Source organism: Cryptomeria japonica, chromosome 2 (genome assembly GCF_030272615.1).
Source record: "Cryptomeria japonica chromosome 2, Sugi_1.0, whole genome shotgun sequence".
Taxonomy (NCBI): domain Eukaryota; kingdom Viridiplantae; phylum Streptophyta; class Pinopsida; order Cupressales; family Cupressaceae; genus Cryptomeria; species Cryptomeria japonica.
In genome coordinates, this window is record NC_081406.1 from 673399654 (window position 1) to 673425023 (window position 25370).

General features: G+C 38.2%; 1 protein-coding gene across 2 annotated transcripts in view; it reads right to left on the minus strand.

Annotated features, from left to right (window-relative positions):
- Positions 1–2691: 2691 nt before the first annotated feature.
- LOC131060609 (uncharacterized) overlaps positions 2692–25370 on the minus strand; it is a 103955-nt gene continuing 81276 nt past the window's right edge. For both annotated transcript variants that reach the window (XM_057993917.2, XM_057993916.2), the window contains 4 exons: positions 4333–4380; positions 4025–4135; positions 3738–3828; positions 2692–3559 (listed from right to left, as the gene is read on the minus strand). In XM_057993917.2, the coding sequence (XP_057849900.2) occupies positions 3426–3559; positions 3738–3828; positions 4025–4135; positions 4333–4380 (384 nt within the window). In that variant the 3' untranslated portion in view covers positions 2692–3425. The remainder of the gene's footprint in view (positions 3560–3737; positions 3829–4024; positions 4136–4332; positions 4381–25370) is intronic.

The following is a 25370-nucleotide window of genomic DNA, read 5'->3' on the forward strand; positions in this document are numbered from 1 at the left end:
TTTTGAGGAACTTTTGATTTTTTATTATAAAATATAATGTTCCTCAAAACCTGTAACTTTTGATTTTTTACTATAAAATATAATGTTCCTCAAAACTCCTACGGGTTTTGAAAAACTTTTGATTTTTTATTATAAAATATAATGTTCCTCAAAACCTGTACGGGTTTTGAAGAACTTTTTGTTTTTTTAATTGTTTTTGGCTAGGCTTGGTGTTACCAAGCCTAGCACATTTTTGAATTTCCAGAACACGCACGGGTTATGCAAATTTTCGGTTTTTTTTTTCGCATGTGGCCACTTTTTTGTTCACCATCTTGGTGCACTTACCCATTCCCTAGATTGCACAAATTGATCAAATCTAGCAATATACAAAGGATGTGTCAAATGATCCCCTAATGAAGTTAGGTGCCTCCTAGAATTATTTTTTATTTTTAATTTTAATAATAATATTGTTAAGTTTTCCTTAAATGAAAAACTACTCAACCCAACTTAAATAATATTATTAATTATTTTATTCCAAAAAAGGGGACATGACAAGATGGTTGTTCACTATTTCAATCATAAGTTTTGTATTGTAATGCATAATTACAATTTAATGCATGCATTAATAGTAAAATTATAAAACTTGAATAGAGTTGCTCTTAAATTTTTACAAGATAGATGTTTTAAAATCACAAGTTCAATCTTGAATTTTATAAATTTGATCTATGATGAACAAATTTGAATTGACAAAATATAAACTTCCAAATGCCATAACGTTGTCATTTTCACTTAATTTTTACTAAACCCTTTATCAATCCACTTTGTGCCTCAAAATTGCTAGCCTTCAAATGCTCCTTTATCCATCATGGAGAAATATCTTGACATCTATGTATGTTTTTCATTGGGTTTTTGTGAATCCAAGCCTTTATACTACTTTTAAAGTTACAAGCCATTGTCATACCATACATTGATTACAATACTTTAGATTTAAGGTTTCCTACTCCCACATTAGTCCTCTCTAACACCCTAAATCCCTTTTAAGTTACAACAAATCTTATTTCCAAAACCATTCTTCCACCTCACTTATCTAATTTTGCCTCCATGAACACTTAACAATAATGTGGCATCCCCGCCTGATTGTTCTTTGATTCCTAATGACAGTGGCTTTCCTGATGGTTTACAAGCGGGATCCTTTCCACTTGGTCATTCCCTTGATGGTCTCGAGAGTAGTATCGCCTAGACTATTGTTTGTCGCATGCGGAAGGGGAAGTCCTCCCCGCCCCCCCTTGGATTGGGTGTCCACACCCCTCCCTGAGTTGGGTTTGATTTTTTGAAGGTTGGACAAGTTCCCTTTGTTCGACCTTGTTGGTCCCAAGCTTGCTCCGATGTGCTATTTTAGCTGCCTGCGGGCTTTTCTTTTTTGATAGTCTCTTTCTATGTTAACGGTCAGCCCCCTAGTTAATGCTGTTTTTTTAATAAAAAACAATAATGTTGCATATATATTTTAATGGTCATGATGTGGTTCAAACTTATTTCATTTTATAGATAGGTATTATGACTTTTTTTTAATCATATTTTCAAAGTGGATGCATGTTTGAAATTCCATAAGGGTACTGACTTAGATAGACACAAAAGTTTGGTTGTAAATAATTTATAGATAAATTTGTAGGATTTTATAGAAAGTGGCAAAATCAAACCAAGACTTGAATTTGCTCATTACAACTCTCCAAAAACTTTAGAGAAAGTGAAAAATATCTAAGTAGGCCTTAAATTTACTAAATTAACCTTTGCCAAAAACTTTAGATTTATTTCTAACATAGGCAAGGCCACCCCAAGTGGACAAGGCCATCTTGTTGGTTATCAAGGCGGCTATTCATAAGGTTTAACATTTTCTAGGGTAGGCCTCAAAAGAAATTTTATAACTACATAACATTGATGACTAACATCTTGAGTCTTCCAACTTCCAAGAAGTAGTGGATCAACTAGTAGCTGATATTTCGACCAAGCCCTTAGCAAAAGGGAAGTTTGAAGAATACATACACATACTTAAATTGTTGTATAATTCCATCTCGCGAAGAGGAACTTTTGAGTTTTTAACTCAATTTGAAACTTTTATATGAATGATAGAGTGTTTTATTTATATTTAATTGTTTGATAAAGTGTGAATAAGCACTAACAATTTAGGCTTATCTTCCAAGTCATCTACATGTGAGATAAAAATGCTATTCTTGGAAGATGAGATTTTTTAACTAAATAACATAAAGATATATGCAATATAGAAGTTCAATAGCTCAGTACATTGTTATAATTCTATTTAGTTATTTGAAAACAAAAGAAACAAATAATTTTTTTGGACTTAGAATCTTGAACTCAGTTTAAACTTGTTTGGATTCGCTCGAACAAATTCGCAAATATTGTGTCACCAAATGACATGGACAAAATTCCTTAAAAACCCAAAAACCATTTTTAGTGTTTTTCCTGTGTTTTTTGACATTTTCCTCGCATCAGGCAATCATTTTGCGTCCGACATGATTGTGTGGCAAACTTACTGTGTTCTAGTGGAGAAACCACGTGTTCATCCATGCATAGAGAATATTTAATGTTATATTTTCTATTATATTATAATACAAAACATTAAGTTTGCTTTACATTTTTTAAATCACCGTTTCTCTTGAAATATCCATGTTTTTAGACACACAATATAGATTTCAATTCCAAAGTGAATAATTAAGCAGTATTGCTTTTTATTACATTTGTAAATGATAAACATCGAGTTATCTGATGGAGCTCAGGAATCTGCTGCTATTTACTGCACACGTGAGATTGATAAGAATAAATTACAGAATATTTACTTATACTATACCCACTCTGCTTATGATTGTGTGATGCATTCATGTAATACTAAGAATATTATTTAAGTGAATCTTGTTGATAAGTGATGTTGCTCTAGCATGCAGCTCCATGCAACTCCAATTTGGACATGAAGCTATCCATTTATCACCATGCATAAGTTATTTTTAGTTAATAGTTTTTTTGTTTATTCATGCAAATAAAGCATGTACTCCAGCATGCATGAATCCTTAGGACTATTTTTAGTTTTGCTTTTTACATGAGTTTGTTTTTAGTAAATAAAGCATGTTGTGCATGCACTTATTGTATTCTTAATTTAGGGAGTAGTTTGCTTTTTTTAGTTTGAGAGCCTTAGTAGCTTTCCATGCAAAGCTAGGAATATATTTAGAACTGCAGTTATTATTTATTCTTCTAGACTGCAAATTCTTTATATATACAGCCTCTATGTAATTTTTTTATTAAGCTTCAATAAAGATATTGGTGTTTTCTTCTTTTTGTTGTTATTGTTTGCTAATCAATTGGTTCAGAGAGGATAGGTCAGGTTCAAAATTCTACAAATCTGGCTAGTGGATCATCCCAAAGAACCTGAAATAATCTCATTTTTGGGACATGAATTCATATGCATTTGCTCCTTCTGCACTTTCACTGTTCTCAGAGACCTCAATCTGCTGAATCCAGTCGTCAATGATCGAATTCACTTCATCAGGGATTTCGTCATGAGGACAATGACCTGTGATGCATAGCCACGGCAAGCATTTTCTTAGAATTTTTGTTGACACTTTATTTCCTTCACAGTTTAAAGCACTAACTACAAAAAGATTTTCTTTACAGAACTTGTTACCAATGGAACTTTCTAATACATCCTTTCTCAAAGGAGATATAATTTCTATTCCAGAATATAGCAGTACCTGCATTGACATTCCTAAGAACAACTTTGTTGCACTGCTGCTTAAGCATGGTTGATCTTAACTTGGACTGGAATAATAGATCCTTGTCTCCCTGAAAATTGTTTTTAAAGATTCAAAAAAAAAAAACTCAAGCCAATTCTAGACATTCAGACAGAAACTTTGTATACTGATCTCTTGTTGCTTAAAGTAGATGTCTGAACTAATTAGACTTTTTAAGAATTAAGCATTTGAAATGTATACAACAATACTTCTAAGAAAATTACACCATGAAGGCTTTACTTATGTACCTGAATAAGCAAAACCATTTTATTATAGGAGTCCAATAGATAGTTTATTGGAAGAGACAACTTGAGGTCAATTATGCTTTCCAAAACAATCACTGCGTTTGGATCATATGACTGAAAATAGTGTCAATGAAAAGACATTGTGAGAATTTAATTTTGAAAAGAGTATATCAGTTATAAATATTTTTCAAGGTTTGCAGAATCAAGTAAAAGAATTTCAATGGTTAAATAGTAAGCATTTTTGAGAAATTCTAGTTTACATTATATTTGTGCTTGAATTTCCACACATTTCAGACTAAAATTATACGTACAGCTCTTGAAATTTCTCCAAGCAACCATTCATCTGCTCGTTCTGGATTCTGCAATAAAATAAGCAAATGAAAATTGAGGCTATTGCACAATTAAGGGGCATTCTAGCAGTAAATTATTCATTAAATTGTAATGGTTACCAATCAATCATAAGATAAAATACTATGTCAAGGGGAGAAAATTGTCAATTTTGAGATTAAAGGATCACTATAAGGGAATTCAAATTTAAAAACATTATATCATAGATCAAGTCTACAAAGATCTAAAATTGATGTCAACTGTTTAAATATTCTCACAGCCAAAAGAAGAAACCAATGAACAAAAGAGGAGACAAGAAACAAGAACGTGAACAAGAGATCTTGCGGACTGTACAATTATGCATTCTTCTCTTACATAAGTGAATATGTTGAGTGCAAGATACTTATTTGGAATATTACCTATGTAGTACAAGTGCCATGATAGCATCCACACTTAACTTTCTAAATACAACTTATTCAAGGAAGGGAAACATGATGAGGGTTAAATGAAAGATATCTAAAGGAATCTGTATTTAATAGTGTGTATCTTTACAGCCACTTTATATATTTTATAGCATTTACATCACCTGCTCGCTAAGGAGAAACTTACCCCAATTTCTGCTGCAAATGGGGAACCACCGGCTAAAAGATGGACTAAGACAACCACTGGTAAAGCTCCCTTTTAAGGTGTTGGTTGATTTCATGCTGTTCAGGTATGAATATCAAGAGAGGTGTCTTTTGCCAAAATATGCTAACCGAAACATCCTCACTGAGTTGTGATGCTTCATACACTATAAGTTGAATAATGCATTGACTATATCAAGATTATGAAAGTGATCTTGTAAATGTAAACAAAAGGTGTTCAAACTAATACCTTGAGTAATGATGTGACCCATATTAAAAAGGTTTAGCTTATGATGGTACTTATATTGGAATCTGTTCTTATCCAAATCCAACCATGGTCAATTGCCAACTTTGAAATGATAAGCAACTTGATGCCAATCAAATACTTTTTTATATATGAAGCTGAAATTTCTCTAGAATATTTTGGATCTTAGCATGGATTACAGAAAGATACTAGAAATGACGTATCTTTGTCGTATTCTTGTTGTTTATGGGTAGTAGCATGTACAGAGAAAGAAACTGGAAATCTCAAATAGAGCTAGAGATTGAGATCCATAGCATACCCCAAACTGGGGTGCTCCATAAATATATGAGTAGTTTAGTTAATACTTATGTCAAGTGGTGTACAAATACCTATCCAAACACTTGTTTAAAGGATAATAATGTTGGGAAATTTCAATCTCTAATTGAATTATTTAGGACCAAATTATAATACCAATTGATGAGATATAATGCTTAAACTACTATAATATAGAAATCTGAAATTTCTCTGCAAATCTGAAATCAAGTGTTTAAATATTTGACTACTTTGAAGATATTTAATGAATTTAAATCAGCAAATAAAAAATATAGCAAACACTATTACTGCACTAAACAACACAATTTATGTAGAGAAACCTTTTTGGAAAAAAACTCCACCAAAAAGAGAAGTCAAGTATGCATTAACTTTGAATTTAAGATTACAATAGAATCATACTTCCATTCTCCTCTTTGCCTCCAATCTAGCAACATCTATGTACTTATAAACAATCTCAAGCATCCATTTCTCTCTCTCATTCCTACTAATATTCCTTCCAGTTCCAACTTGTTTTACCTCTTTCCACTATCCCGAGGCTCCAATTTATAGACTTTCAGGAAAAGGGAAACCATTGGTGGCTTATAGAACATGAGGAAGTTCAACCAAAGCCAACAAAGTGTCCAAAAGTGACTCTTCGTGAATTCCCATGCCCAGGCAACTCAAGTCTCACCTTCTTTCCTCCAAGTGCCCAAGCCTCATGTACAACCTCTACAATAGCAAGTCACTCAAGAAAAATCCAAAAGCCTTCGCCTCTCAAGCACTCAACTTGGGAAATGCCAAAAGACATATGAACTTGAGAGTCATTCTCCACTCTTTCCTAAGTGCCCCACTTGGAGGTGGAACTTTAGCTAGTATAGATATCTTAAATACATCTATCTAAAAAATGCCCAAATTCAATCTTGAGTTATTATATTTATTTAAGAGACATTTTATTTAGTTAAGAACTATTTGAAAATGATTTATTTTTCTTTACTAAATAACTATTTTATTTCGCTTTACTTAGAGAGCTATTCTTATTTAATTAGAGTTATTTTATTTACTTAAAAGTTATTTTATTTTTCTTATAACTGTTTAAAAATTATTTAATTTGTATTTACTAAAATTTATTTTATATGATTTACTTAAGAGTTATTTTAAAGTTTTAGTTTTTTTTTTTTGTAAAATATGAATTAATTATTGTCTTCACAAGTCACCTTTACCATTGCCCATAGACCCCTCCTTATGAATGTATTACACACAGTAGACAAAATTAAATATTAAAAATTAATTTTCAATAGCACCCTAAGCGCCTAGAGACACTTTCTGAGGATGTTGGAATGTAATGTCCCCTTTGGAGGTGTGAGTAGAAACCCTTAGCCTATTTTTAACTTTTGTAGGGTATTTGGGATGTTAAAGGGGAATAATTAATTAATTAAATTAAGTTGTCTAAATAAAGCCAATTTTTAAACAATTTACATTTAATTAATTATTTTTGTTAAGTTGGACATTTCAAATTAAAAAGTGACTTTAATGGGGTAAAAAATATGGAGTTAAATTATAAACTCACTTTTAGAAAGAAAATAAAAAAGAGAATTTTATGGAACTCAAAATATAAATTTCAATTATAAAATCTTTTTTGGAAGGAAAATAAAAAAGTGACTTAAATGGGGTCCAAAATATATAGTTAAATTATAAGATCACTTTTAGAAGGAAAATAAAATAATATTTATATATTTCCTAAAAGTGTATAAAAAAGAGGGTAGAGAAGAGAAAGTTCATTCTTGGCATTTTTATTTTAAAAAATTCTACTAAAAGATTGAACCAGTGTTCAAATTTTTCCCTAGGACAAAAATCCCTTGACAAAGATTGGTTTTGAGGATGAAAACTCTCCTAGCCAATTGTAGTGGATTCATATAGGATGAAGCACACCTCCTAGCCAATTGTAGTGGATTCATATAGGATTCACAAGTATGCTTCATGTGTGGAAATTACAGATATTTAAGTTGAAGAGTTAAACTTTATTTCCAATTTTGAATTTTTTGATATGTTTGTGGAAAATATTTACAATAAAAAAGGATTGAGGAGGAGTTCCTTTGTTGGTTCTATCTATTCACTAGTAATACCAATTGTCATGCTAGTCATACCATTTATTGGTCGCAATTGGAGGCTGTACCATTGTTTTTGGGATATAAATTGAAGATATATTGTGTACATTACATAACAAAAATACTTGGGAGGCATTAATTGGTTGAAATATTTATTTGCACAAATACCATGCTGAGGTGCTAAAGTATGCTCACACCTCTTGAAGTTGCATGCAAAGTACAAAGTCAATTAGAGACCTTTGAGCAACAAAAAGAACTGAAAAAGAGGCAAAGATAAAAGATGGAAGTTGTTCTTGGAGACTTTTCTTATTCAATTCCTTCATTTCCTAGATCTTTGAGTGGTAGTGTCAGTGGTATTGCTAATGTTAGTGCTAGTGTTGGGCCTAGAGTTCATGGGTTTAAATTGGATTCATCTAACATACAACGCACTACTCCAATTTTCCAACCATCACTTGAGAACATGGGTTGGTATAAAGACAAATATAATGTGGCAATGAGTGAAATCGATACTAAAGTGTTCTCAAGACTTCAAGTTCACCTCTTGAAGTTGTATTCAAAGTATAGAGTCAATTAGAGACCTTTGAGCAACAAAAAAACTAAAAAGGAGGCAAAGAGAAGAATGGCAGCCGTTCTTGGAGACTTCTTTTTTTCATTTCCTAAATCTTTGAGTGAAAGTGTTAATGCTAGTATTATTAATAGTGTTGGGCCTAGAGTTCATGGGTATAAATTAGATTCATATATTATAAGATGCACTACTACAATTTTCCAACTATCACTTGAGAACATGGGTTGGAACAAAGAGAAATATAATGCAACAATGAGTGTGTAGTGTCCCCACTTTGAAATAGAATTTAATAATAAATAATAAAATTAAAATTAAAATATAAAAGAATATAATTAAATATAATTAAAATTTAATTAAGTTAATGAATGGTCAAAAGACATGAAATGAAAAGTTGTGACTCCCTCAAACATGAGATACAAAAGGGAGAAGAGAACCCCATTTGAGGGTGTAATGTCCCCATTTTGAGCGTGCATCAGAATTGATGGGTTTCCAGTTCAGGTTTGAAGAACTGGTACGCTGGTCCGACAAAATTTTGAAAAGGGGTTTGGGTTCGTTAGTACAAAAACATGTAAATTATTAATATATATATATATGCATGAATTAAGATTAGCATGTCGCATAGCATCATATAAATAACAAAACCAACATAAACTTGTAATCATAGCATCATGATCATACCATAACAGCATCATATACATCAAGTTTAATATCAAAATGATAAACTATTTAAGTATCATTGTTTCGACTTTCAACAATTTAAAGTTTGATCATCAAATGGATTCTCTAATTCATCATCCCCATTCTCCTCCTCATCATTGACATTGACATTAGATGAATCAATGCCAATGCCAATGCCACTTACACTTGCACTTGCACTTTAAGTTTGCTTGCTATCTGAGTCATCAAATGAAACAAGCTGAGAAGTGAAAGCATCCAAATCAGTATGCTCTGGTTCTATATCCCACATCTTCGTTTCCCCTTGCTTGTAGTCATGTTGCTTGTGTGAAATGAGCCAAGCTAATGTTTTAAAACTCACTTTTTGCGTTATATTTTAATTTTTTATGTGGTGGAATTCAAAAACAATTAAATTCTGCAAAAAAAAAAAACCATTATTGGGTTGTCAAACCCTTGGGTTCGACTTGGGTCCTCTTGGGTTCGACCTGGTCCAAACCAGGCCTGTGAATCATAGACCCTGTCTGGACCACAGGAGGACCGGACCAGAACCCCAGACCGGACCAGTATCGGGGGTCTAGGGGGCTGAACCCGGTAACCTAGCTGTAGGCTAATACTGGTGATTAGAGGACCCTATTGTGGAGTTTTTTTGGCTCTCCAGAGGACAGTTGTTGTTTTCATCTCTAGACCCTTCATATGTTCTGAGGCATTGTTATTCAAAGGTTTTTGGCTCCGTTTGAGGGTACTTACTATTTATAGTAAGTCAGTGGGTTGTTAGAGGCCAACCTTACTAATTTTAGTAAGGCATTCAAATGAACAGTGGACTCAATGGGCTACCCTATGGTGTTTGCAGAATTGAGAAATAATGGTTATGATTGGAGTTATGATACTTTAATAATAATTAATTATAAGTGAATAATAATGATTAATATTTGGACTTTATATTATAAGGGACATTTAATGAAATAAAGTCAAATATTAATACATAAAGTTGGACGCCCACTTTGCACTTATTAAAAATGGCCTAGGTGAGGCATTTAATGGATTAATGAAATATTAAATGCTTTTTGGGAAAATCAAGCCATATTGGAGAAGTTATAAAAGGGCCTTAATGAATTGTTTGTTCATTGAACACTTGAGCATTTCGATGAAGTTTGTTTGTGAGCTTGAGACCAAGGGTTTGGGAATTTCAGCATTGGAGAACAGAAACTCTTTAGTGTTGGTGCAATTTTGAGGCAGTGAGATACCAGTTGAATTATTGCGAGGGGTTGGTTTCATCAAGAGGCCAAAATAGAGCACATTGATGAAGTTTTCAGAAGCTTATTTCAAAGGTTTGAAGAGTAAATTATTCAAAGAGCAGATAAATCTTGAAGGTTGGATTTATTAATTGTTGGCACACATATCCAGGGCCGTGCATCTTCTCAAGGACCGACCATACCTTCTCCTAGGGCTGGCATGTCTTCTTAAGGTCAAAGCGCCTTGGGACTTGAGCATATTTCTTCATTGCAGAGGCATCTTCATTGCTGCTAGGTCTCCCTTGGCATCATCGATTCATTAAAGCATATTACTCCAGGTTCATTAGTTGCATTTTTATTGTCTAAAGGAATAAATCTGATCGCTGCCATCAATAGTACTGTAGGTGCACATTTTATACCAGTCGTTGAAACGATCTTTGATCGTAAGCCAAGAGTCTTGGCATTGCATTTAGATCAGTTGCACAACAGCATTATACTTAGTTTGCACCTAAAGAAGGAGATACAAGGTTGCACGCCACATGTTTGTCTAAATGTCTATTAGTTGTAAGTGTCTTTTGCTGTACCTTCATATTGGGTTGAATAGATGCATGCCAAGTGTTTGATGATTTGTCAAGTAGCTGTAGTTAATATTTTCAGTCACTTATATGCATGTCAAAGGTCAAAAAAACAGCCGGCATATCATTTCTATGTCATTGTAGTCAATCTTGCATTGTTAGAAGCATTCAAAGACATCAATTGCAGCATACAAAACCAAAACAATACAAACAGAAACACCGAACCAACAAGCATACCGGTTGCAGGCAAAGTGTTTGTCAAATTGTCTAAGTGAAAAGATCAGGGGTTTACATCAAATTTGACAAGGCACTTTACAGAGGGGGAATAATTTGGGAATCAGAAGTGCAGATCTGATTGTGAAAGGTTGTGTCCCTTTCAAAGGGAAAAAATAATGAAGAGTTGCACTCTTTCAAAGGGTGCTAATGGTGAAAGGTTGTCTCTTTTCGAAGGGAATAAATAATTAATAAGAATACCCAACAGAGGAATGTGGCATTTGAGTGCAACATTTGACAATATAGAGAGCAAACCTAGACACATAGTATAGAGAGCAGACCTAGGTACACAGTATAAAGAGAAGACCTAGGCGATTTTTAGGATCAAAACTCAGATTAGATCCGATTTACACAATTTCCACTAGCAGAAAATCATTTCCAGAATTAAAAATTCAAATTAGGGAGGGTTTTCAAGAGTATAATGTGTGAATTATTAGTGTTGTTCTTGTTTACTCCTTAATGTTTTTTTGATTCAAGTATCCCTTTGTTTTTCAGGATAGGGCCAGTGGGAGGATGCTTGGAGCATGAAGGTGGCTCATCAATATGAAGAATCAGGGCATGTTCCACCTTTCTTCAAGATGTCATCAAAGCAAAGGGGAAGACTTCATCAACAAGCACAAGAGTACTGTTGTGCGAATCGCACACCCATCCCCGTCTTGGACAGGGACCCCCCCCCAGTTTGTGCCTTTCTGTCCTGACCCTGAAATTTGGCTAAGTCTGGAATTTCCTGATCCTGAAATTTGGCTAACTCTGAAAACTGAGGAAACCTCCAAAAACTAGAATTTGCAATAGAACTGGACAAACTTGCCCAAGTGCCCAAGCTCGCACTTCTTGAGGAAACGTTTAAAATCGCCCAAAATGCCCAATTTCGGACCCTGGGGCCAAAATGTGAAAAAGTTCAAAAGTTGCGAAAATGCCCCAGAGGTCCGAAAATCACTTAAGTTGTCCAATTTCGGACCCTGGGCCAAAAAGTGGAAAATTTGATAAAACTGGCAGGAGGTCCGAAAAAGTGAAATGTTGCAAACGTGCCTTCAGGTCCGAATTTCACTTAAAGCACCAATTTCGGACCCTAGGGCCGAAATTCGAAGTTTCTTCTAAATTTCCAAACGCGTTTTTAGGTTCGAAAAGTGAAAACGCGATTTTGTGAAATATATTACAAGGTCCGAAAACCACTTAAGCGCCCTCATTTTCGGACCCTCAGAGGTAAATGGAAAGTGCGTCGAGTTTAGGAAACACAAAAAAAAAAACGCGTTTTAGATCCAAAATTTACCAAAAGCGCTTCAAGCCCCGAAAATCGTTTAAAGTGTCCATTTTCGGACCATGGGGCGAAATCGAAAAAAAGGTATAAAGGTGCGAAATCCTACAAAGCTCCTCCAGATCCGAAGTTTGCCTTGGACACCCATTTTCGGACCCCAGCCCCGAAATTTTAAAACTCAGAAATTTGTAAAACGCCTTCAAACTCCAATTTTGTAAACATGTTTAGGTCCGAAGTTCACTTATTTTGCAAAAGGTGGTTTAGCTCCGAAAATGAGAGTTCACCAAAAACGTGAAGTCCCATTTTCGGACCCTAGGGGCGAAATGTTTGAAAATCGCGATTTGCGAAATATATGTAAGCTCCGAAATTTGCAAAAGGATGGCAAGGTCCGAAATTCGCCTTAAGTCCTCAGACTTCGGACCCATGAGCCAAAAGTGAAAGGTTTTGAAAATTCAAAGTTCAAATGCTCCAAATTTGCAAAAACGCCAAAGGGTCCGAAATTTTTTGCAAATTTCAAAAGGTGCCCTCCGTTCTCCGAAATTTACCAGAAAAGCATGAGAGTTAGAGTTTTAAAATTTGCAGAAGCTCTTCAAACCTCCAGAATCGCGCCATAAACCCATTTAAAACGTCCAAGACTCCAAAGGTAAAATACGCAGAAATAAAAAACCAAGGATCAGATTTCACAATCGAAGAGAAAGAGAAGCATTTTCAAGATACATCCCGCAAAGAGCTTCTCAAGCCAGACATCGTAATTAAATTTAATGTTTGTTAAAATTAAATTATTTAATTTTTCAAATTGATTTAATTAAGTGAAATTGGTTGATCGCAGGACGTCATCGAAGAACCAGGAGAAAGTCCTGAAACGCAAATCGAGGAAGGATCGCAATTCAAGGCCAGGCGCTGAAGATTGGAAAAGAAAAGATGCAGGAGCGCAAGAGCAACCAAGCATTGGGAACCATGTCGTTGAACAAAGATGAAGTCCACCGGCGAAATTGGAGGCAAAAGGCAAAAGAACACTCTGAATGCTGCAAGTTTATGCATTCTCAGAAAGTGCACAGTTGGATTTAATTCCAGGAATTCAATTCCTAAAAAAGCTGAAATTGCTTTATTGTAAACTGCCTATGGGTCCCGTGCAAGATATTTTTGTGGATAACTATTCCCAACCACCAAGAAGATTGGATAGACCTGAATTAAAGCCAAATAGTGGCAGGTAGTTGAGATTGTTGCTGGTTGGATAACTGAGAATTAATTCAGCATGGGTCAAGGTTGTCAGCTTCTGGAAGGCAGATCAGGACCCTTGGATGCAGTCCATCCTGGCCTCTGATTCAAAATTGTAATACCTATAAAAGGCAGAGGCCTTTCTTCTGTAAAGGGTTAGATTGTTAGAGATTGTTAGAGATTGAGAGATTGTTAGAAAAGGGTTAGAAATTGCTAGATAGTTAGATTTTAGAGTTAGAATAGGTTAGATCTTAGCAGTAGCATAGAGATGCTGCAGAAATTGTTGTAATAGGCAGTTGAGATCAATATATGAACATTGATTTGGTGTTTATTGTCTTGTTTTCATCCTGTTTGCATGGTTTCTTTCAGCATTTTAGATAGATCTTTCTATTTTGGGTGTGCAGTTATTTGATAGATTCGGGCTCATACCACTGAGGATATTCCGATTGTGTATCCTTTTGTGTGGTTAACTTGAGCCTTCGATTGTGCTTAGTTCAATTGCAGGTGTCCGTCCGAGCTGCGCCAGAATTGGGTGCTTAGCCGTGCGTCTCCAATCTGAAAATCTTCCAAGTTCCTTTGAAGATTGCACCGTTCCTGCAAGGTTGTGAGCCATTCTGGCCAAGCAAGAATTGGTTATGTTGAATCCGTCTACCCGCATACCCGTGTTGTTAGTTTTAGATCTCCTAAACCTTTCCTTTTTCTCTTTATTGCGTAATTCGAGAATCACAACAGACTAGCTTGTTGCAAATCGTAAGTCCCCCTTGTGTTTCCAGCATAAACACATCAAGCCACTGAGAGATCCCGCAGTCAAGACCTGACAAAAGAAACCTTGAGGTAGTCTCCTTTGATCAAACTTAGAAAACAGCATTAGAGACTTCCTTATCTCAAGAGAGAGTAGGATAATCAGTCGGCTATTCTATTCTGCGTTGGCCGTATGAAGTTTGCAGCAATGCGATTTCAGACACGTCAACAAGTACCAAGGAAGGCTAGCATTAATGTCTTCAACATAATGGAGGACTTACACATCAAGATCCACGAGTTCAAGATGGCAACATCAGGAGTTGAAATCATTCAAGGCTTTCTTTACATCACGAGTGAAGGAGGCATCAAGATTCAAAGCAAGGAGGGAGTTAACATATACACCTCACACTTTCAACATTGCACTACAAAGGAAGACAAGATCAAGGCGTCACAATGAAAATGATGGAAATGTTTTATTCACCTTGAATTTCCTTCAGAAATCCAAGAATAAGAGTCAATACATGGAAGGACATCGGTTAAACATGAGGACACCCCTATATTAAGGAGGATTTCATCAAGGCAAGCAATTCAAGTCTAAAACAAGGATCAAGGTGGAAATTCATCGTACAAAGAAGAGAAGTTCCCAAGTTGAGGATGATAATGCAAGATTGATCAAGCATGACAGTTTCAGAAGAGTTAAAAAAGTTAGAAGGTTGACTTGATCATATAGATGATACAATTTGGGAATGTGCCCCACCATCATCACATTGGCTTAGAAATGTTGAGTATCAAGAGATATTGCCCAAGACACAAACACTTTGTGTGATGATCTACAAGACAAGTATAATGAGTTGGCATCCAATCATCACCAATTCAATCAAGAGCTGCCACATCAACATGTCCAAGTACATTGAACCCGACTCATCCAGTGAAGGAGCAAGTGACACATGGCAATGTATCAAATATTGTTTCACACACCTAACCTCGTTCCTAATTGGTTCACATTTAGGGAGGGACATGTGTCCTAAGCAATGTAATTTCTCATTGGCTAAATGAAGTTAGTTATAACTAACCCTAATTAGGGTTTTATTGTTAAATCTCAGCTGTTGATCTTGAATCGATCAGAGCCATTGAAATGTAATGAGACCTCTATATAAGGCTCAGTCCTCTCATTTGTAAAGGTTAATAGTTAATAGTTAGTAGTTGATCAATAGACAATTAGTAGCAATTAGAGCTCGTAGTAGAGTAGGAGGAAAGGAGATTATTGTCAAAGCTTGATGGAATAAACATACTATTTTCATTGAAGATATGGTGGATTTGTGTGCTATTTCAACATGTTGCATGGTCTCTACTTTTCAAGTTTTTGATGTTAATTAGATGAATGGAAGATTTTATTGTTGATGAATGGTGAAGCCTAGTGTTCATACCACTTGGAATTTTTTGATTGCAAGTTACAGTGCATGGTTAGATTGAACTTATCTAAAAGCTTAAATTTAATTACTTCATGCTCATTGTTCATGGTGTTAGTGTGCATAGGTGATATGAAAATCATTTGCCTATCCATAGGAGATTGCACCATCTTTGTGTAGTTGTTTCCTCATGGCAAAGAAAAACTTGGTTTGGTTGCACTATGTCAACAATCATTTCTTACATAGTTAGGAGTAGCATAGACTTTCTTAATCCTTATCTCCTTTTGTCTTTATTTTCCAAGCGAGTTTGGAAGATTCCACATTCTAATTGTGTTCATAAGCGTAAGTCCCTTTGTGATTACCAACAAGATCACATCAAATACACTGAGTCTAACCAACAACTTAAAGTCGATTGTTCGCATTGTATAAGTTGTTTCATTTGATCATATTCTTTAGCATATGAAGTTTCTTTGTTCAAGAGAGGATAGAATACTTGGTATTTTTTTCTATGTTCGAAGTGTCCTAAAAACCACATCAACAAAATTGGCACTAGAAGGAGGGCATGAACATGAATCTTGAACGTTCGAACAAATGAACGTGTGAACGTCAAAGCCTATCAATTCAAGTGGAGAATCAGTGGAGGAATTATCTTCTATGCTCAAAAGAGTTACCACAAGAACAAAGGTGAGAACGTTGGATAATCAACCGAATTTGCAAAGGAAAGTAAGTAGTTCACATTCATATCAATCGCAGGATGGTACCGGTATGAGAATTCAAGCTACATCTGAGATATGCTAGATCTCTTTCAAGTTGAAAAAATAAAAAAAAAGTGCAAAAAATTGAAAATCCAAAAAATAAAAAAATAAAGATTATTCAATGGATGGGCAACGGTTTCATGATTCGTGTGGCCAAAATGATCATCAAGTTGATATCCTTTAAATTTGGTGGACTTTGAACGCACAGCTACACCCACACAATTTGTTCGAAATTGCAACATCAAGCAAGTGCAGAATCCACGAGACAACCGAGCATGATGAGTTACATTGTTTGACTTTTTTGTGAAGAGTTGAGTAAGCACTATAAGGAAAAATATTCTTTTGGGATATAGCTAAGCAGGAAGTGTTTGTGGAACTAGACGATTCCAATGCTCCACAATGCAATGATGAATTTACAAGATTCAGATGGTTGATTGAAAATCAGTTGAGTCTTGATGAGGAATTATGCCCAAAGAGTATACTGTTACCTTGGTGGTCAAGGATTCACAATGCAACTCATTCTGAATTTACTTGTTCATTGTGTCAAGATTGAATGTCCCACCCTCTCTAGGACACTGAATTCTTTGAACAATAGAAGAAGAACACCTGCTTGTTCTTTAATTAAATTAATAATACTATATGTCTTTTCTTTGAATGTGATCTTTCAGAGCTAGACAAAAGTTGCAGAAGATGTAGTTATTTTTTTGTTTGAATTTTTGAAAGAAAGAAGATAAATGCCTTCTAATAACAAGAAGTAGATTGAAAAACTGATTTGAAATCACATTTAAGCTCAATACTTATATCAGTATTCTATTGAAAATAAATACATCAATCTTCTAATAATAGTTCTATTACAAGCAAGTGAAGTCCTTAAAACCACTACTAACATACCTGGTAGTTTGAGGAGGAAAAGTTGAACTATAGATGTAGCACACAACTAAGGTGCTCACTCAGAATTAGAGGTGCTTACTCAGAAAAAGACTCATAGAGATCAGAAATCCGATTCTTTTCTCTCCAAACTGCTGTCGCAAGGTAGTCTGTTGAAGGCGATAGTGATAGAGTGTATAGACCAAGGTTTCCCCTTGAGTTGGGGTTTATTGTACACTCCAAATTCCTTGGATGGTACGGCCTGATGTGGGACTGTTTTTTATGTGTTTTGATATCCCTTTCACTACTGCAACCTTTCAAAATTTGTTTGCTGTATCAGGTTTGTGTGACAGTAGGGGACTGATTAGAAGGAAATTTGTGTAGAACTGATCTTGCAAAGAGAAAAAGAGTAGGTCGGACTACCAAGAAAGCACCCACCTTACTACAGCTGCTGTCACAACTCCTTTGCTGACCAAAAAACCCTTCAAATCATTGCCAAGTCTTCACACAATTGGTTCTAATATGCTGCTGATATATCCTTGTGCAAAGATGTTCAAAAAATGTATTGACAAGCCCTCCAAATAAGAAAATACAGCTTCACACACAGGTAAGGAGGAGGCTTCGGAACTTTCAAAAACTGATTCACCTTAAGCTCAATGGAGACTCCTGATGAATGGAGCTCCTCTTTACACCCTTGGCTGGTCTCTCATAGTTGTAGATGTGCAGAAACAATGGGGGTTTACGTCTCCAAGTTCCTCAAAACCACAAGCTCCTCAAAGGAGGCAAGAAAGAGAAAATATTATCCAACATAATAACTTTGCCCCTAAGTTTGTCTTTTAATACTTCTCCAAAGTTATGCCCTAATTAGGGCTTAAACCTTTGTAATGTCCCCTCCTTGGCCAATTTTGCTTACAAGGTTAGTCTATTAATGGGCCTTGTAGACTAACAGGTTGGATAGACGACCCAAGTAGGTTGGTCTCCATGAAAATGTGTCAGGAGGTTCTTTCTTGTTTTGCCAGAGCATTTAAGCTAATCACTCTAGTTAAGCCACATTGAATTTCATAATCTCTCCTTGGGTTGCTAAAAATACATTAATAATAGTGAGTTTTCACCTATCCTAAGTTCCTATTTCTAGAGAGAGAGTAAAAGGGGAAGTGAGAGATAAAAGAATGACTTAAGTGGAAAAAACACATAACATAAGTTGAGTGCTCCAAAAGGGGATTATAATATGGAAAAAGTAATCAACATTAAATCATTAAATCTGATTGAGGTGCTAGAGTTCAACCCTAATTAGGGCGTAACTTTGGAGAAGTATTAAAAGGCAAACTTATGGGAAAAGTCATTATGTTGGACAATATTTCTCTTTCTCGCCTCCCTTGAGGATCTTGTGGTTTTGAGGCCCTTGGAGACGTAACCCTCCATTGCTGCTACACATCTACAGCTGTGAGAGACCAGCCAAGAGTGTGAAGAGAGACTCTACACCAGGGGTTTCCATTGAGTTTATGGTGAATCAATTTTGAAAGTTTTTGAGGCCTCCTCCTTGCTTGTGTGAGTAGCCGTACCATCTTTGGAGGAATTAGCAATATGTTTTGAAGCCATCTTTGCACAAGGGTTATATCAACATATTAAAACAGATTGTGAGAAGACAAGGCAAAGATTTTGAAGAACTTTTGGAGTAGCTAAAGAAGTGTTGGTGGCTGAGTGAGGTGGCTTCTTGCTTGGCTAGCCAACCCCCCTTTACAACACTTTGGAAGTTCTTTTCAGACACAAAATTCATTCTAATTAGTCCCTTATTGTTAGACAATCATTCCTACACCACAAACAAGTCTGGTGAGAATTGCCACAATTAAAAGGGGTCTAAAAACCATTAAATCAGGCTTATATCAGGTCATATTGACTAAAGATTTTGGAGTACATAAAACTACCGTTTATGAACTGCAACACCATTGCCCCCAGCAGACTACCTTGTGACAACAATCTGGAGTGGAAAGGATCAGATTTCTGATCTCTTGAGCTAATTTTCTGAGTAAGCACCTCTTTTCTGAGTGAGTTGCTTAGCTATGTGTTTCATCAAAGACTTTAATTTCTCCTCCTCACACCATCGGGTATGTTAGTAGTGGATTAAAGGACTTCACTTTTTTGTAATAGAACTATTATCAAGAGATTGATGTATTCATTTTCAATAGAATACTAATATAAGTATTGAACTTAGATGTGATTTCAAATCAGTTTTCATCTACTACTTGTTATTAGAAGAGGACATTTGTTTCCTTTCTTTCAAAAACTTCAAACAAAAAAACAACTACATCTTCTGCAACTTACATCTAACTTTGAAAGATCACATTCAAAGAAAAGACATACAATGTTATTAATTTAAATAAAGAACAAGCAGGTGTTCTTCTCCTACTGTTCAGAAATTTCAGTGTCCTAGAGAGGGTGGGACATTACAACCTTATCACCCCAAATTAGATTTTATGAATTTAATAATGATCACTTTTCAATTCTTCCCTTTATGAACGCTCACCTTATGTTATATGCCTTTTCCACTTAAGTCACTCTTTTATCTCTCACTTCCCCTTTCACTCTCTCTCTAGGAATAAGAACTTAGGATAGGTGAAAACTTACTATTATTAATGTGTTTTTAGCAGCCCAAGGAGAGATTATGAAATTCAACGTGGCTTAACTGGAGTGATTATCTTAAATGCTTTGGCAAATCAAGAAAGGAACCTCTTGACATGTTTTAATGCAGCCCAACCAGCTTGGGTCCTCTATCCAACCTGTTAGTCTACGACGACCATTAATAGACTAACCTTGTAAGCAGAACTAGCTAAGGAGGGGACATTACACAAGAGGCCACAAATCAAGTCAGATGCCAATATGGATTACCAAAATCATCAGATGAATGTATCACAAACAAAATTTGGAGTGCAATTCTTGCAACTAACGAGTATAGAAGAACAAAAGATGAGCATCATTTAATATCATCGGATGCTGAAAGGAATAAGCACAAGAAGGCAACACAAATGAGCAAGATGATCAAAGCATCGCAATTGAAGATAGCTTTGCATACCTTGCACCTAAGGAAGAGTGTGTTGAATTGTAAGTTGAGGAAACAATGGAAGATGTTCAAGTAAGCAAATCAATGGCAAGTGAAGATCAATGTATGGAAATATCAAGGCATGAAGCGTGTGGATTCCATCATGATAGGTTGCCTCCACTAGCTCAAACCTTCTCCTCGATGATACTCTCTCTCCCAGCTAAGAGAGTGTCATGGTTCTTGTCACACTTTGGGAACAAACAAATAATTTATTATCATAAATTTTTATTATATTTTAAAAGACACTTAACATAATCAAATTGTCTTGATATTAGGAAAATTAAACAGGATGTTGTTTACCTCACTGGGTAAACAGGAAGAATACAGAAATCGAACAGTAATGCACAATGCAAATACAAAAGAAGTACCAGAATAATCTTTCCATTAATGTCAAAGGATGTTCATATTATATCTGTGTACATATTACATGTCCTCCAACACCCGGAGGTGGTACAATATATGACAGCCGAAGGGGTGCGACACAACCGTCGCGACTCCAACTACCTACCCGTCGGCTAACTAACTATTGATAATTAACATTACTAACTATACACTTTTTCCCGATAACATCATCCCCCCCAAAAAAGAAGTCGTCTCCGACGACGAACAACAAAATGGAGACAATGTAATATAAATATACAACCAAGATAAAGTCAAGGAGGGGGCTGAGGAAGCGTCCTTGAAGTCGAAGGGTGAGATGCGGGTGTCTGGGCCGCCAGGCGGGCGCGGAGCTCATAGACCTGCTGGGTGCGTGCTGCCACATCCCGCTCTGCCACCAACACCTTCTCTAAGGCTGTCTTCACCATAAGCGTAGCCTCCAGTAGCTCCTTCTCCTTGGTATCGGCGGACTCTGTCATGCGAACCAACTGAGCCTGAGCAACATCTAACTCCTGCTGGACGAGACTCCGCGCACTCTGCTCCTCCGAAAGACGGGTGTCCACCGCAACCTTCTCTGCGCGGGCTGTCTCAAGCTGTGCTACCAACTCTGATCTCTCGGCTGCCCACGAGGCTTGTTGTCTGGCCATGTCCTGCTCTAACTCAACTCGAGCAGCCTCGCGAACCGCAGACTCATGCTGCGTCTGGCGTAAGGCATAGTAGGCCTCCCTGTAAACCTGCTCAATCTCTCGGACGAGAGTCGTCACCCTACTCTCCACGATGGGCTGAGGCACACTCCAAGCCTCCAACATCGCATCCGTCTGGATAACTGGCCACCCTCGTGCCTCAAAACATGTAGTGAAAGCTGCGGGACAGCCGTCTCGCATAAACTGGAGGACCTGCTCTAATTCCTCCACAACCTGCTGCAGAGCTCGTGTCTGAGCCGCGGCCACCACTCGCCGACCCCTCGTCACCATATCTGCCAAGTAAACCTCAATATCCTCCCCATCCAGCCCCGATGTAGGTACAGGAAACCCACGTGGTAACTCAAAAGTCTCCTCAGGGACCATAGCTGCGGCCTCCTGCTGGCACAATGGTGTCTCCCCCGCCCCCTCAAGTATAGCAATCGCCTGCTCTGGCCCCGTAGGAACACCCTCTCCAGTCACCTGTCCCTCTGCTGGTGCCTGCGTCTCCGCCGAGGAATCCTCCAGATCCACCACCTCAGTGGGAGGCTCTCGCCGAGGTGAGAATACAGCTACTCCTACGGGTGGCATCACTGTCATCTGGAATCTTCGGGTCAGCCAACTCCCCATAGCCGCCACCGATGGAGCTGCACTCAACACCTCCGACCCTCTCTCCCCCTTGGAAACATGTCCTGCGATGGGCTCCTCCAACAAGGAGGCAGCAACTGTCACCACTGCCTCGGACCCCACAACGTCCAGTCGCACCTGAGGCTCTGTCTCAACCATCTCCTCTGCCATGCCTCCCTGCGGTGGACTACACGACTCCGCCCTGCTGTCAGTACATGCCTCTGCAGGAGTCGGTCCCGCGGTTGGTGCACGAGCCTGCTGCGGTGGTATGGTGGAAGGTGATGCGGCCAACTGCATGGGCCCGAGTGTAACGGGCGTGCGGCTCTGCCCAAATGCTGGAATCGAAGTACTACCCGCCGACGACCCCACAAGTGTGCCAAGTGGGAGTGTGGGTGGTGAAAACAACACTCGCTCTCCGGCGGGCTCCATCCTCCCCTCGTCTGTGGCCCGACTGCTACTGCCATCCTCATCCTCCGAGTCCTCTACACTGCTAGAAGTTTCTCGCCCACTATCAGGTTCTGCTGAGGTGGTCTCTAATATCCTTTTCCGCTTCGCGGAAGAGTGGCCAATGTCAAGGTGTCGCCAATGCATGATAGGAGGCTCACCGTCTGCTAATGATTTCTGTGGCTGTATCTCCAATTCTGCCTCCGGTACTACTTCTCGTGTGGCCTCCAGAAACAATCCGATGGCATAGTGGGGCATGTAAAACGTGCGATGCTCCATCATCAAGAACTCGCACATCCGCTCTGATAACAATGTAGCCCAATCATACACAACGCCATTCAGAAGTCCATTCATCAATATGATCTGCGGGAGAGCGATGTCCGATGCCCTACCAGACCCTGTCAACCTGCTCTTGATGACGTCCATTATGCATCGCCAATGGCCCTCTGCGACAAAGGACCTACGCATCCCACGGCTCTTCGTGGCATCAACAATGCTCTCTAATTCTGCTGTGGTTAAGTCTCGGGATACTCGTTTAATCCAATGTTCTTTTTCCTCCCGCGTCATCTTCTTAGCTTTCAATTCCACCTTCTTGCCATGTACTCCTGGAATGCCAAACACTCTCGTAAAATCTGCAGGTTTGAAGGATACCGTGATATCCCTCCCCAGGTATTCAAAAGTACTCGTCCGTGAATGGCGATCAAAGGTATCAACCATGAATCGTAATACTCCCTCATACTCACGGATAGCGAATACAGGCATTCGGACGGCCCACTCCACTCCTGCTTTTCGAAGGCTCTTCTTCACCAAATCATCATCTGGTGTATCCTGCCACCACTTCCTGCATTCGGACCCATTCAATCCCTCAAAGGTGATCTGCTGTGGGGTCAATGCGTTCTTCCCTCGTGCGGCATGCTGCTGTGGTGCCTTTCTCTTCTGCCTGGCGTGCATTGTGTTACCGGCTATGCGAACACCCGAAGGAAGAACTCACGTATCCTTATTCATGTGGCTGCCCTCCTGCAACCATTTTTTCCAATTCCTCTTTCCTGCAGACTCCATTAGTTTCCTGTAACTGATTCTTGATTTTACCTGTAGCGTTGAAAAAAAAAGCGGCTAACTGCCTCCGGGCAGCTAAGACTGTGCGGGGGTGATGTACCTGTGTGCGGTGCGTTTTGACCGCACGGTGTTTGCACAAAATTCTATTTCCGAAATAACACAAATATCTACGGTAGTCAGTCCATTTCCATCAGCCGGCCGGTGGGGGCGAGAAGTATGGGATATGTCCGGTGTTTATTCCATCAATCACCCGGATCTAGGCATTTGGAACTTTATTCTGATTTTCCTCGAACTGCTACACACACGGGTCCTGTTGGGAGAAAATCTGAAAGTACTCAGTGCGGCGCCTTCACTATTTCAACCCTCCTCCTCAAAGACCCGCATTTAATTGATTGCATACTATATAATTGAATGAATTCTTTTCAATTTCTTGGAATCAAGGATATATTTAGAGAGGAAAGAAAAGATATGAAAGATAATTAGGATCAGGCTAATGTCCTTTTCAACTGTCAGGATTCCATAACAGGCATATGTTTTCTCCCCCCTTAGTGGATATGTGGAAGTACGCTACGATGATCCAGAGAAACGTGTGGTTTCTGAACCAATTGGGATGACCCAAGAATCCCGCTATTTCGATTTTGCTAGTCCTTGGGAACAAATGGCGCGTAGCGACGAAGCTGAAGTCGCCTTTCCTCGCTTCCACCGCACGATAGCTTCCTTCTTCCTTCCCTTCGGCTGCTTTTGTTTTCCCTTCGGTGGTTCCCTTACCGCGTGGTGGCGTGGTGGTGCGGGGTTCGGCAACTGTGTTCCTTCCCTTCGGTATGTGCGGCGTTGTGATAGAAACCTCTTCGGTGGCCAGCCTTTATATTCCCGCGGCCTTCGGCGGCTTCCACTGCACGGTGGTACCCACCGTTTGTGGTGCCACCGAACAGCCACTTCCGGTAGTCTTTCTCCCGCTTGAACCCGCCCCCTCTTCTTCGAAGTCAATTCGATTTGCTCGGCCCCCCTACCATCCACCGTACGGTGGTCGTTTTTCTTTTTTTCTTTTATATATACTCTTTTTTTTTTTTTTTTTAATTTTTCGTATATATATATATATATATATTTTTTTTTCCATTTTATATATATATATTTTTTCAAATTTTCTAATAATTTTTTTTTTCATTTTCTTTCATTATCTGACTGCGACTGCGCGCCTCCTATCGGGCTGCTCCTGCGCGCCTCCAGCCTCTGGTGATACACTTTCAGTTTTGACCCGTTGACGCCCTCTGGAATTTCCTGTCCGTCGAGGGTCGAGAGCTTGACCGATCCATTCGCTGCGACCTCTCGGATCCTATAAGGACCTAGCCACTTCACTCTGAACTTGCCGGGCTTAATCTCGTTCCGTCCGTTATACTTTAGGACTAATTGGCCCGGCGTGAACCTCGCCCGCCGAATGTGTTGGTCATGCCAATATTTCCTGCGTTGCTGGGCCACGTCTGTCACCCATTGTGCCATCGTCCGTCTTTCATCCAATTTATTTAGGGCGTATAGTCTCTCTCGAAGGCTTTCCATGTCGCCTAGCCTGTTGTCAATAGCGATTCTGAGACTTGGCACCATGAATTCCACTGGTACCACAGCCTCCTGGCCGTACATCAATTGGAAAGGTGTCTGCCCGGTGGTTACTTTGTAAGTTGTTCGGTACGCCCAAAGTACCGACGGCAGACGCTCCTCCTAGTCTTCTTTTTCAACCCCACAGGACTTATAAATTACCGACACCATGATTTTGTTGGTCGCCTCAGCCTGACCGTTTGCCCTGGGATAGTACGGACTTGATAGGGAATGAAAAATTTTGAACTCGGTTGTCAGTAGTCGAATAATATGATTTACAAAGTGCCCCCCTCTATCACTT